The sequence below is a fragment of the Pimephales promelas genome, chromosome 25, assembly GCF_988280905.1.
Source record: "Pimephales promelas chromosome 25, fPimPro1.hap1.1, whole genome shotgun sequence".
NCBI classification, from domain to species: Eukaryota; Metazoa; Chordata; class Actinopteri; order Cypriniformes; family Leuciscidae; genus Pimephales; species Pimephales promelas.
In genome coordinates, this window is record NC_142793.1 from 12,781,628 (window position 1) to 12,796,705 (window position 15,078).

Below are 15,078 nucleotides of genomic sequence, written 5' to 3' on the forward strand. Positions count from 1 at the left end.
TGTAATAATCGAATATTACCACTATAAAATTAACACATTATGTAAAAAATATATACTCATTTGCTTACATTTTCTGCAAAGATTGAAACCTGAACATTGGTTAAAGCCAGGTTCAAAATTGTTTTGCTTGTAGTGTCTCGCTTTAATTAATATTTGTATGTTCAAATTTAAAGGGATAGTTCACTTTGAAATTAATTTTTGATATGTTTTAGCTTACCTCAAGGGCATCCAAGATGTAGGTGTCTTTGTTTCCGCAGTAGTTTCAATTTTGATATTTTTTGGTCAAATCGTTTCTGTCAGTCATATAATGGAGGTATATGGTCACCACCTCAAAGAGCATGCACAGAGAAGTCCAAATTAAACATGATTCAATGGGGCCTATGACACAAAATGATCGGTTTGTGTGAGAAAACGAACAGTATTTATATTGTTTTTACCTCATGTAACCACAGCCACAAAGAGCCCGTGCCCTGATCACTTGCTGTGGTAACAAGAGGTAAAAACGATATAAATACTGTTAGTTTTTTCACACAAACCGCTCGTTTTGTGTCATAGGCCATCAATGTGTACTTACATTTACGAGTCATTAAATCGTGTTTAATCTGGACTTCTCTGTGCATGCTCTTTGAGGTGGTGACCATAGACCTCCATTATATGACTGATAGACACGAACGGTTTGACCTAATAACATCAAAATTGAAACTAAGAAACCTACATCTTGGATGCCCTTGAGGTAAGCTAAAACATACCAAAAAATAATTTCAAAGTGAACTATCCCTTTAATGCATGTATACATATAGGCTAGTATAAAAAAGACGTGGAAGCAAAAAAAATGAAATGTTAATATTTAATATATATACTGTATGTCTAAATTTCTCTCTCATATATATTAATAAGGGTGAATGTGAATCCTAAAGACAGACAAACAGGTTTAATTATTAATATCTTTACCTTATGAAAATATATGAAGACATGTTAATGGTCAATAATTACATTTTTTCTTTTATTTTTTTATCTCCAGATTAAGCATTTCAGTACAAATTCAGTTTCATCCACAAGAACAATATCATTATTGAAAACAACTTTATAATTTATCATTATAAACAGTGTTTGGATGGGTATGTTAAAAAAACAACGATAGCAACGTAAATAGACAGAGGTATCGTTTTAAGATTAATACTTTCATGTAAACATACACCAATAGATTCTGTTATTCTGCACAGGTTCTACATTCATCTGGTAATAATCAATTGCCCTTAATTCAGACGCACACAACATTGAATGAGCCAATGTTTTGATCGTGACAATTTACATTTCAATGCTACATTAAATGCTACAGTCTTCTGACTCCGGTTAGAATATTAAATCTAATTTAAAAGTGCTTTGAAAAACTGTACACAACAACACTAATGTATACAGAACTTAGTCAATTTTCGACATTTCATTGATAAAATTACAAACTTCCTGTGCCAACAGAGAGGAAATATCACTGATACTTTTAAAAGGTGTAGAAATGATCAACTGATTGGGAAGCCGACAAGAACAGATGTTCCCTTATACCCAAGTTATAACCAAGGGATAAATTAGTCCAGGGGTTTTCAAACTTTTTGTGTGTGTGGACCACTATTTGTAATCAATAATTTTCACGGACCACCTCATAATACACATATTATGATATAACATTATATTATATATTACATATCATAATCAGGTTCATTTGAACAACAGGCTTATTTCCACAGCAATGGAGTATGAAATCTATATAGTAATAAGAACACTTGGATATAGTCAGCATTTCAAAACCTTTAGCGATTTTAGGGGATTATTAATGTTAATCTTCAGAGCACATCCGCAAAACATTTCAGAAAAACAAGATCAAGAGACTAATGTTAACTGGAAATTAAAATAATAACAGGCCTTATTCATTCCATTTATAAACATTTCGTTTCATATAGGCCTAAATTGCCTATAAAGGCTATCCATGTGATTTGATATTGAGAACATATTTGCCTCTGCCCTATAACGTTACACATTTAAAAGAAAACACAGTAGGCCTAACATTATTCCAGGTTAAAAATAAAGTTGTCAAAAGGAAAAGCCATTGGAGTCTATTTGCCAGTCTGATATGAACGTAATATCCTCCTTTGTCACCCTCCACATCTTTCCCTTCCTCTTTGTATCGTCCGTCTAATATAGACCTATATTAAAAACAAACAACTAAATAAATGCTCACCTAACCTGTTGCTATCCACCGATCCGGTGTTGTGGTTCACGGTCGAGTGCCACTAGCCTGTTTTAGTAATCACACAATAGCTTGACAATTTAATTGACATTTTATATAAATATAGGCCTACATATTCTTTTGACTTTTTTAATGGGAATTTCTTGGTTAAATATTTTATATTTTATTTTGCCTTTTCACGGACCACCTGCAGTACCCTCACGGACCACAGTTTGGGAATCGCTGAATTAGTCAACCTGCAATATGCCCGTTTAGCGCTCAGGCTACAAACGGAGCTTGGCTTTTGTTGTCAGTGCACCAGTCACAGCTTGTTCGCTGTAATAACAGATGCTCAGCATGTTTATAGTTCTGTGGTTTCAGGAGAAAGACGAGGTCAGGATGGCTTCTTGCTGCTGATGGTGGAGAGTACCAATGCCCACAGCGGGAGCGGGTAATGCAGGCCTGCCCACAAACCTCAACTGAGGGAACAATGGGATCAACATTAATCATCTTGCAATAAATCGGTGTAAATCTGATGAACTTAAGCTATATGCAGCCTAAGAGGCGATCAAGGGATTAGCTAAGAGGCCATCTATTAGCGTGAAGTGGTGAATCTGACCTTGCAGGCTAACTGTTTCTCAAATCTTGGTGATACAAATGACCAGCATCCCATGTTCTGCGGCTCCTCTTGACTCCAGACGAACTCTGTAACGGAAGAGGACATAATATGAAAGAAGCTTGCCATGTTTTGTGTAGAAATACATTGGGTTCCAATAGAGTTTGATGTTTTATGCATTAAGTACACACTACTGCTCAAGGTTTGGGGGTCAGCAAGATTAAAAAATACTTTATTTAGCAATTAAATGCATTAAATTGATCAAGAGTGACAGTAAAGACATTTATGATGTTACACAAGATTATTTCAAATAAATGCTAATATTAAATTAACTTTCAAAAGAAAACAATGTATCAGTTTCCACAAAAAATTTAAAGCAGCACAACTGTTTTCGACATGACAGTGATATTAAGAAATGGTTTCTTGAGCAGCAAATCAGCATATTAGCATGTGACACTGAAAACTGAAAATTCAGCTGTGCATAACAGGAATATATTACATTTTGAAATAGATTAAAATAGAAAACCATTGTTTTAAATTGTAAAAATATTTCACAATATTACTATATTTTTACAGCATTTGTGATCAAATAATGTAAGCCTCGGTGAGCATAAGTACGGAAGCATATTGCATTCACTTCATGTTTTTTCTGAATGAATGAGTTAATTATCTCAGAATTACGAGATAATTTTTCATGGAATTTTTTTTGCTGTTTTTCTGAATTAACTAGTTATCTCAGAATTACGAGATCATTTTCATGTAAAAAAGTTTTTGCTCTGTTTTCTTAATTAACGAGTTAATTATCTCAGAATTACGAGATCATTTTTCATGTAAAAAAGTTTTTGCTCTGTTTTTCTTAATTAACGAGATAATTATCTCAGAATTACAAGATCATTTTTCATGGAAAAAAGTTTTTGCTTTGTTTTTCTGAATTAACGAGTTAATTATCTCCGAAATACAAGATCATTTTTCATGGAAAAAAGTTTTTGCTCTGTTTTTCTGAATTAACGAGTTAATTATCTCAGAATTACGAGATACTTTTTCATGGACATTTTTTTGCTCTGTTTTTCTGAATTAATGACTAAAACTTTTTTTCATGAAAAATTATCTCGTAATTCTGAGATAAATAACTCGTTAATTTGGAAAAACAGTAGATTTTGTTTCCTCAAGTGAATGCAATACATTTCCGTACATAAGAGAATTTTCCAAAAAGAAATAAAATAAACCAATTATCTTACCAATTATATATATATATATATATATATATATGCGTGTCATTCAGAAACAAAAAGCAAGTATAATTTTGTATTTATTTTTTCTTGGAGCTTAAATTTGTATAGTGCATTCTGGGAATGCCAAAATGAGGCTTCTTAGGAACATCAACATTTTGTGATGGGGACATCTATGATTCCTTAAGAAAGCCAGTCCCAGAGCGATTGCCCCAACACACAAAAAAGAAAAGAAAAAAAAAGTAATAATTAACTATGTGATTCCTATGAATAAAAGATGCATATATGAGCAACCTCACCTTTGGCGTTTTTGTATTTATTTAGTTCCTGTTGTAGGGCTTCCGTGGGGAAAGGACACAGTTCCTCGATCCGGATCAGCGCTGTGTTTTTTACTGCCTCTGGTAACGTCTCTCTCTGTTTCAGCAGGGCGTAGTAATGTTTACCTGAGCAAAACAGAACACGCTGCACACTGCAGGAAAGGAGCAGAAGATGCATTTTTAATGTTTATGAATGTCCATTTTGTATATGAAGTCAGAAGTTTGAGCTCAGAAGAAAACAAATACTTTTATTCAGCAAGGATGCATTAAATAAATTGACAACATAAATGGTTTTTACTTTCTAATCACCAAAGAATCATGAAATAAATGTAAGACTGGAGTAATGATGCTGAAAATTCACCTATGGTCGCAGGAATAAATGACATTGTAAACCATTTTACAATTTTTACTGTAGTTTTAAATCAAATAAATGCAAACTTGCCGAGCAAAAGAGACTTCCTTCATAAACATTTAAAAATCGAACCGACCCCAAACTTTTTTAATGGTAGTAAATGTAATGATCTATTAAAAAAGCGAATGAAGATACCTTGCAGGGTTTACAGAAGCATCACCGATGACAGTTTTAAAGGAAGTTCCTGGTCCCATATCAGCCAAGCTTGACACTGCCCCCTAGTGCCAAATAGAGGTGAATATTGTTTAGTAAACAATAACAACAACACAGAAAGCAATTCAAATCTCTAACGCACCGAAAAGCGCAGCAGAGTTTTAGGTGAAGCCACGATCAATGGTTTCCGGAAGTTTCTAATCATTTGTCTCCTCAAAAGGTGGAAGTACTGAGCTGGTAGGGTTGGATTCACCACTCCCATGTTCACCGTGTCCCCGTCCACACCTTCCTCTTTACTGTCACAGAGCTGCCGGAGGAAGAAAGAGCGGATATTTAAATTATGCTGGAACATTTAGTCCGTACTACTCCTGTAATTGAGCATGCTTACACTTTACCTGTAAGAAACGCTCGATTCGGCATGATGAATGCTCCGGTCCGGCTCCATCGTACCCGTGTGGCAGTAAGATGACCAATCCACTCTGCAGGAGCCATTTAGCCTCACCTTAAAAAAATCAGAAATGTCTCAAAACAGGATTTAGGCTCTAAAGATACATATTCAGGGTGTTTGCACAATTTTATTATCAAATTTAAATCAGAAATGCCACAAACCAGGATTTAAAGGAGTAGTTCACTTTAAAAAAAAAAAAAACTTTTGCTGATAATTTACTCACCCCCATGTCATCCAAGATGTCCATGTCTTTCTTTCTTCAGTCGAAAAGAAATTAAGGTATTTGATAAAAACATTCCTGGATTTTTCTCCATATAATGGACTTCAATGGGAACCAAACGGTTCAAGGTCCAAAAGACAGTTTCGGTGCAAACTGTTCAAAGGGCTTTAAACGATTCCAGACGATGAATGAGGGTCTTATCAAGCGAAACGATCGCTCATTTAAAAAAAATAACAAAGTTTAAGTTTTATAAGCTCAAATGCTCGCCTTGCTCTGTTCTGTGATGCGCGTTTGTGAGTGACTCTCCTATTCGAACTCGTTCATCAAAATCTTTTTCCGTGTCATTCACTCAACGAACGAATTGAACGAGTTGACTCTGGAAAAGATTTGTTCATTTTGATGCTTTTTTAATGAGCGTTCGTTTCGCCCTTATTCATCGTCTGAAATCGTTTAAAGCCCTTTGAACAGTTTGCACTGAAACTGTCTTTTGGACCTTGAACCGTTTGGTTCCCATTGAAGTCCATTGTATGGAGAAAAATCCTGGAATGTTTTCATCAAAAACCTTAATTTCTTTTCGACTGAAGAAAGAATGACATGGATAACTTGGATGACATGGGGGTGAGTAAATTATCAGCACAAGTTTTTTTTTTTTTAAAGTGATCTACTCCTTTAAGCTCTAAAGATACATATTCAGGGTGTCTGCACAGGTTTATTATCAAATTTAAGGCTTTAAGACATTAAAGACCTGCACAAATAAAATGAAATCCACGTGGACGGGCTACAGCAGTAACCTCCAAACCATAACATGACTGTAAAGACGACAATTTAAACAACTTTACAGTTTTTGACAAAAAAGGTTTTATTAAACCTCACATTTTAAGTGCTTAATTTTCACATTTAGCCATATTGTTTCTAGCCTCATATTTAAGACCTTGCGAAAGGATAGTTATGTTCTTTTTTCAACATGTCCAACTTGCTTTAGTGTGTAACGTTGCTGTTTGAGCATGGAAAAAATGTCTGCAAAGTCACTCTAAAGGAAGTTATTCTCTATAGAGTATCAGCAAGCACTGTTTGTGAACTCCCTGAAGCTTTTCGGTTGAATTTTTTTTTTTTTTACCTCCAGAGAGGAAAGTGTCAAATATAATCTGGGCGCCGTTGAAAAAATCTCCAAACTGAGCCTCCCAGATGGGCAGCAGTCTAGGTTGAGCAATACTCATTCCATATTCAAAACCCAGAACAGCTTCTTCAGAAAGAGCACTGTTACACACCTGCGAGAACACACACACACGTCAAACATAATTATGCTTGATTGTTGTGGATTATTCAAAGTGCAAACCAAACCCAACTCAGGAATGAAGAGAAGTTGGCATATCGAGTTACAAGTACAAAACTAATCCTGTACACGTCTTTAAGTATAATGATAAGAACAAATAATATTAAAAGCGATAAATGATTGCAGTAGGCTTTGTAATTTAGAAATAAATACATTTCATTTACTTGTTGTTCAACTGGTTACCTCTATGTTGGCTTTCTGTTCGGAGCTGATGTGATTGAGGGGGATATACATGTCGTTGGTCTGCTGACAAACAACCATAGCGTGACGCTGACTGAACGTACCACGGCCAACATCTTGACCACTGATACGGATATGGAATCCTGCGTTAAATAGATAAATATATACAAATGAGTATATTTTGATGCTAATGTACACAGCTAATATAAACAGCTCAGGGGTCAATAATATAAAATTTTTTTTTTTTTTTTTTTACAAATTGCGGAAAAGAATCCTGGAAAAAATGTCACGGTTTCCACAAAAATATTAAGCAGCATGACTTAATCAATATTAGGGCTGTCAAACGATTAGTCGCGATTAATCGCATCCAAAATAAAAGTTTGTGTTTACATAATATATGTGGGTGCACTGTGTATAATTATTTTTTATATATATATATAAATACACACACATGCATGTATATTTAAGAAAAAAAAATATATATATAAAATATTTATATTTGTAATTAATATAAATTATATATAAATCTATATACAGTATATACATGAAAATATTTCTTAAATACATAAAAGCATGTGTGTGTATTTTTATATATAAATTAATTATACACAGTGCAACCACATATATTATGTAAACACAAACTTTTATTTTGGATGCGATTAATCGTTTGACAGCCCTAATCAATATTGATCAAATTAGCATATTTGAAGGATCATGTGACACTGAAGACTGGACTAATGACACTGAAAATTCAGCTTTAAACACAGGAATATATTACACTTTAAATTACATGAAAGGTATCTTAAATTGTCATAATTTTCATTTTTAATAATTTTTACTGCATTTTTTTAAATCAAACGGTCTTAGCGGGCGGTAGAGTGTTTTTTCAAAAACATAAAAAATGATGAGTGTATAAAAACTAATTTCAACTGTGAACAAATGTATTAGCTTTTATATTATCATTTAATCAGTTCACCCAAAAATAAAAATTAAGTCATTAATTACTCACCCCCATGCTGTACCAACCCCGTAAGACCTTCGTTCATCTCCGGAACACAAATAAAGATATTTTTGATTGAATCTGAGAGCTAGAACTGCCTAAGCCTAAGGGACTGGCTCTTGACGGCCCATAAAGTCATTAAAGAAAAGGTTTAAATATTCCATGTGCCTACAGCGGCTCAATTATAAGTTTATCAAGCGACGAGACGACTTTTTGTGCGAAAAAAACATAAATAACGACTTAATTCCACTATTCCATTACTTCCTTATGGGCGCATGCGCGAGAACTGAGGACGTTCTCATTCGTCTACTTCTTGTTACCGGCTGTGCTCACCGCTTAGGAGTTTTTATCGCCCCCTACCGTATAAGATGATGTGCTGATATAGCTGGGAGCGCAAAACTTTCTGTTTACAAGCAGAGGAAGATGCGCGCTGTACAAACGCTTTTCAATTTGCGTATTTTCCGCAATATAAGGTGCACTTAAAAGCCTTTAATCTTCTCAAAAAACGACAGTGTTCCTTATAATCCAGAGCGCCTTATAAATGGATCATCATTTTATACGGTAGGTGGCGTAACGTGAAGGTGAAAACGTAACGAGGTGAAACGTCCTCGTCTCAGTTCTCGCGCATGCGCCCATAAGGAAGTAATAGAATAGTGGAATAAAGTCGTTATTTATGTTTTTTCACACAAAAAGTAGTCTCGTCGCTTGATAAACTTATAATTGAGCCGCTGTAGGCACATGGAATATTTAAACCTTTTCTTCATTGACTTTCTGGGCCGTCAAGAGCCAGTCCCTTAGGCAGTCTATGTAGGACTGATCTAGCTCTCAGATTCAATCAAAAATATCTTTATTTGTGTTCCGAAGATGAACGAAGGTCTTACGGGGTTGGTACAGCATGGGGGTGAGTAATTAATGACTTAATTTTCATTTTTGGGTGAACTAACCCTTTAATATGGAGAATATAAATTCAAAATATATTACTTTTCAGTGAATATTGTCGAAAATTGTCTTACAAACTAGGTAACAACCTAAAGGCAACATCAATTAGGAGAAAATCCATATAAAGATACAAACAAAAGCAGAAATTATTTTTAAAAAACTTTTACAGCGCAAGAAAGGAGAAATGAACACATCACCCTGGCAGAGCATTGTGCCAAACGCTAAAGCTTCTGCGGTGGACCAGTCCAATTTTAAGCCCTCTTCCAGTTTCTGCAGTCGAGCCTGCGACAGATCAAGGCGTTCGCTCAGACAAAGTTTACGAGTTCTTTACTGACTCTAAAGAGCCATTCACACAGACTGCAGTTTTATCACTGGAGCTCATCAAAATGGCTATATAGATCATTGAAGTAGACGTTCCTACTGTTGTAAAATGTACAAGTTAAACTTCTCAACTTTATTATGTAGCGTATTTACAAAAAGAGTTCAAAGATCAAGCTTTACCTGCACATGTGTCTTTCTCAGGTGACTGTGCACTTGAATCTCCTCAGGTATGTCCACTGATTTGGCGCCTACGAACTGCAGCAGAGGCAGCGCTACACCAGTGTCCCACATCGAGACTCTGTTCTGGGGCTCCACCAGGTCTCCCCAGCGCCCCTGGAGGTTAGTGGGCGGGGGGCTGTAGAGGGTCATGTTGTTCAGCCGGTCGTTGAGCATAGCATAGCAGGTGGTCTTGATCTGACCGCGCTCTTCCTCTGTCATCAGGCCCTCCGAGACTAGCTGGTCGGCATATGAATCGGGGATACTTTTTCTCGCCCTAAAATGGCAGTGAAAAGGAAAATTAAACCAGTAACCTAACATTGTAGCAATAGGCTATCAAAAAAGAATACCCACCGAATAATTGTATACATTGCAGGGTTTGTGAAAAAGGGCTCGTCCAGCTCATTGTGCCCCCACTGACGGTAACAAAGAAGGTCCACGATAACGTCTTTTCTGAAGCGTCGCTGGTACTCCACGGCCAGCCGGGTCGCTCTGAGGACATCCTCGGCATCGTCGCCATTCACATGGATTATAGCACAATTCACCATTTTACCTAAACAGCACCAAGTGGAATTACAAAAGTATTGTTAGATAATGAAAGGTTTAATAGCATCTAAAAAAAAAAAAAAAAAAAATTTTTTTGTTATTTAAAAAATAAAATAAATGTTAAAGGGTTAGTTCACCCAAAAATGGGATAATGACTGTGTATATGACTTTCTTCTTTCAGCCAAATACAATTAGAGTTATATTAAATAATACATTGGCTTACAAGCTTTATAATGGGAGTGAGCTTTATAATGGTAACTTCAGGCCCAAAAAAGTGGATCCTAAACGTAATCCATACAACTCAAGGGGGTTATAAAGGCCTTCTGAAGCGTATTGATACACATATATTTAAAAAAATATCCATATTTTTAAAGGGAAATTTCATTTTTGGTACATTTTAGCTTACCTCAAGGGCATCCAAGGTGTAGGTGTCTTTGTTTCCATAGTATCAATTTTGATATTTTTAGGTCAAATCGTTCTTGTCGGTCAGTCATATAATGGATGTCTATGGTCACCACCTCAAAGAGCATCCAGATTAAACATGATTTAATGACTCATAAATGTAAGCACACATTGATGGCCTAAGACACGAAACGAGCAGTTTGTGTGAGAAAACTAACATTATTCATATCGTTTTTACCTCTTGTAATCACAGTCACGTTCAAGTACTCTGATCTCTCGCGCGTGTACGTCACTCATTGTTTACACAGAGATTTCAGAAGTGTTATCCTTCACTGTGAAGATCTAAACATATTTAGATACACAGGAAATCGCAATGGAAGACGATTTCGATATATCAACAGACAACGTTGATTTTTTTTCCCGCAACCGTGCAAGAGATCACTTCCGGCGCTTTCCGGCACTTGCGCCCGTGCCTTCAGATCACTTGGACGTGGCTGTGGTTACAAGAGGTAAAAACAATATAAATACTGTTCGTTTTCTCACACAAACCGCTCGTTTCGTGTCTTAGGCCATCAATGTGTACTTACAATTACGAGTCATTGAATCATGTTTAATTTGGACTTCTCTGTGCATGCTCTTTGAGGTGGTGACCATAGACCTCCATTATATGACTGACAGAGAAGAACGGTTTGACCTAAAAATATCAAAATTGAAACTACTGCGGAAACAAAGACACCTACATCTTGGATGCCCTTGAGGTAAGCTAAAATATATCAAAAATTAATTTCAAAGTGAACTATCCCTTTAATATTTATAAACTAGAACTGGCATCCAGTAATGGCTGTACACTAATTCCTTCAATATCCCCAGGGTAAACTCTGACGCAATCTATTTACTATTTAATGTAATGTTGATAAAGAATTGTATTTTCTTTCTTCTTGAATTTTTCTATCAATGTGGTACAATATTCTCCTATTCAAATGAAAGTAATCAAAAAGTAGTCAGATTATATTATTTTAAACTCCACATCTTGTCATGTAATTTGGAATCAGTAATGATCTACACTTTGCAAGTAATCCACCCAGCGCTGGTCATACGTGTCAGTTTGGAAAATATAGAAATCCTTATAAATACAGAGCAAAACAAATTTACATTTACAACTACATACCAACATCACTGCAGTACAGAGATGATCGCCCCCTCTCAGAGGGAGTGGTGTAGCCCACTTGATTGTTCACGATGAGGTGGATGCTTCCACCTACTCTAAAATGGGGGAGATTTGACAGGGTGAAGGTCTCCGGTACTATGCCTTGGCCTGAAAACGAAGCATCTCCATGAACCTGTTAAGAACAGATAAAGAGCTATTAGATTATAACATACACAACTACCATGTTTTAGTATGTTATATGTTTTAGATAGTGAACTTGAAATCTTTTCTCAGGACCTGCAGGCAGATGACTTTGTCTCCTGGCCGAGAATGAGGGTCGGTGGAGTAATCGCCGTCCTGTTTGACTTGCTGACGGCCACGAGTCTTTCCTTGCGCCACGGGGTTGATGGCCTCCAGGTGAGAGGGGTTGGGCAGCATAGTGACATGGAGAGGTTGTCCCGCCCCAAAGTCCAGCTCCACTGAGGAGGTTAAATGGGACAGGACATCTCCAATAGACGGAGAGTTCTCCGGAAACTCGCTAAGACCCCTCATCTTACGGAACATGAGCTGAGAGCGAGAAAGAATGACGTGTTTGGTTAATCAAAGCTTGCAAATGTATAATATCTGATTTTTTTTTATATCAGAATTATCTTAGTATTTGATATGTGCTAAAATAAGTGATTATACATTGCAGAATCCTGTCTAGACGTATATAAACTATACATATATAACTATATGAATTAAACTGAACATACATAACTATATGAATTATAAATTAACCTCTGGGGGGAACTGCAGTAGTCCGGTGAGCAGGTTGAGACGTCCACGGTGAGGCATTCCCATGACCACGTCTGTCACTCCGCTGTACGCCGCAGAGCGGAATAGCTCGTAGAAAAAGCCCATCATGCTCTCTGCTCCCTCACCTCCATATCGTTTCACAGTGGCAAACTTAGTGGCTAAAAAGTGGTCAAATTCCTTTGAAAAGAGAACAGAGGAGATGTAGAATTGCTGATGCCACTGAAATCAAGTAGGCTAGGAAGATGTAACCGATGTCATGGGGCATGCAAAGTACAATAAACGTGAGTAAATGTAAATGGTTGTCTTACCTGTGATTCAAGCATTAGTTTAGCCAGCTGTCTCTTCTCCTCTGGCGAAAACACCTCTTTCTTGAGCTCTTCAAATCGGTCAGCGAACCATTCTCTTTCCTGTAAGGTCTGGAGCTGAGCGGTTTCCACTGAGATTCCCCCACAGTACGTTCTCTCCAGGTAGGCCATGACCTCTTCAGCCGTCGCCTCGGCTTTCCCAAAATGCCGCAATCCTGGAATTTTTATAAGAAATAAAAAAATACAGCAACAACAAATAATTAAAAATTATTTTAATATTTTAAAGGAGTAGTTCACTTTTAAAACATTTTTTGCTGATAATTTACTCACCCCCATGTCATTCTCGTTCATCAAAATGAACAAATCTTTTTCCGAGTCAATTCGTTTATTTCGTTCGTTGAATGAACCAAATGACTCGAAAAAAGATTTGTTCATTTTGATGAACGTGTTTGAACAGGAGAGTCACGAATGTGCATCACAGAACAGAGCAAGGCAAACATTTGAGCTTATAAAACTTAAACTTTGTTATTTTTTTTTTTTAAATGAGTGATCGTTTCGCTTGATAAGACCCTTATGGACCCGTCTGGAATCATTTAAAGCCCTTTGAAGCTGCAATGAAATTGTGTTTTGGACCTTGAACCGTTTGGTTACCAGTAAAGTCCATTATATGGAGAAAAATCCTGGAATGTTTTCATCAAAAACTTTAATTTCTTTTCGACTGAAGAAAGAAAGACATGGACATCTTGGATGGCATGGGGGTGAGTAAATTATCAGCAAAGTTTTTTTTAAAAAGTGAACTACTCCTTGAAGTAAAAAATACTGTAATCCCATTTTTTTTATTAAAGGAAATGCGGAAATTATTTCTTTTGAATATAGGCCATATATGATGTACAAAAACCTTTCACGCACAAATGAAAATTTGGACTTTTAACCGCTCAATTTGTATGGATAGTTTTACATCTCTTTGTTAACTTTTTGAAGCGTCAAAGTGATAGTTGCATAGCTGTCAATGGAGGGACAGAAGTGAAATCTTTCATATGACAACCAAAAATATATATATATATTTTTTTTTTCTCCACGAAGATGAACTAAATTACGGTTTTGTAACGACCTGAGGGTGATGACAGAATTTTCATTTCTGGGTGAACTATCCCTTTAACGAGGATTGAACCCGGAACAATCCTAAAATAAAAACCTAAGTAGATTAAGATCCATTTCAAAATAGGAAACAACCAGAAACTAACCAGTAGTGTTGAGGACTCCATGAACAGCTCCATTCAGCAGACTGATCTCCGGCACACTGTCCAGCACAGGAGTTTGGGGAAGTAAAGGGTTAATTTTAGCTACTTTATGCCCATGTGCTCGATAGGCCTCCACCAATCTCGCCAGTCCGTGATCTGTTGACATAAGACAGCCAGCGAATATATCAACATGCTCCACACATTATATTATAAAAGATCTTGCTATAACGTTACATCTCTAATCTTACTATAGGTTTACGTATGCAACGTCAAGAAGAAGTAAGCTGCTACCAAATCTGAAAGCATAACCATATACAGACATCAACTACAGTTTACACTCTGTAAACACCTTGGTTAAGCGCTGAGATCTGCGGAAACCCATCGTTTCTCTCCGGAGTCTCCCTCGGTCTGAAACCGTACACTCCCCGCTGTGTGTGGTATAAACTCGCTAGAAACGGCCGCCTGGCACCGAAAGACCGGTGCAAAAGTCGATGGAGGTGTATAAGCATTATACCCGCTGAAATGGTAGAAATAAATAAAATAGACTCCGTTAACGGACTACACAAAGTTCCCCCAATGAACCACGCATCCTAGAGCGCGGCCATAATAACCGATAGCGCCAGCGGTGTCGAATTCGTGAATGAATCATTTTTGAGAGTCGAATCTTCGCAATGAATCAGTCTAGTCTGAACGACTCGTTCAAGAAACGGATTGAATCTGTCAGAGCGGTTCTCGAGTCAGTAAATACAAGGGTAGCGTTTACACGCACTCTATTGGGCTACGTTTTGATAACGTAAAGTCTGAATGTAAGTAAAAGGCCCAAATTGTTATTTTATTGGGGAAAGCTCACGGTTAATGCAAAAGTGGTGCCTCCGTGTCTATGTCTTTGTTATTCCAAACTCTGTCTTTAAATGTAAATCGAAGAGAACGATACAAGTGTTAGAGTGTGATACGGTCAAATGTTTAAGGTGATAATATCTCTCAGAAGCTACCTAATCAAGATGGTTCTTGGATACCTGCTGACGTGACTGTGA

At 36.7% G+C, this 15,078-nt stretch overlaps 1 protein-coding gene across 1 annotated transcript; it reads right to left on the minus strand.

The window, feature by feature from the left end:
• Window positions 1-975: 975 nt before the first annotated feature.
• On the minus strand, window positions 976-14,677 carry dhtkd1 (dehydrogenase E1 and transketolase domain containing 1). Its single transcript, XM_039666004.2, has 17 exons — window positions 14,394-14,677; window positions 14,048-14,200; window positions 12,807-13,018; window positions 12,481-12,675; window positions 11,998-12,267; window positions 11,722-11,893; window positions 9,960-10,158; window positions 9,570-9,882; window positions 9,266-9,350; window positions 7,133-7,272; window positions 6,734-6,884; window positions 5,344-5,450; window positions 5,091-5,255; window positions 4,931-5,013; window positions 4,366-4,535; window positions 2,841-2,926; window positions 976-2,700 (listed from the first exon to the last, which is right to left on the minus strand). Exons 1-17 carry the CDS (start codon window positions 14,551-14,553, stop codon window positions 2,599-2,601), a joined length of 2,763 nt encoding a protein of 920 aa, XP_039521938.2. The 5' UTR covers window positions 14,554-14,677; the 3' UTR covers window positions 976-2,598.
• Window positions 14,678-15,078: the final 401 nt, after the last annotated feature.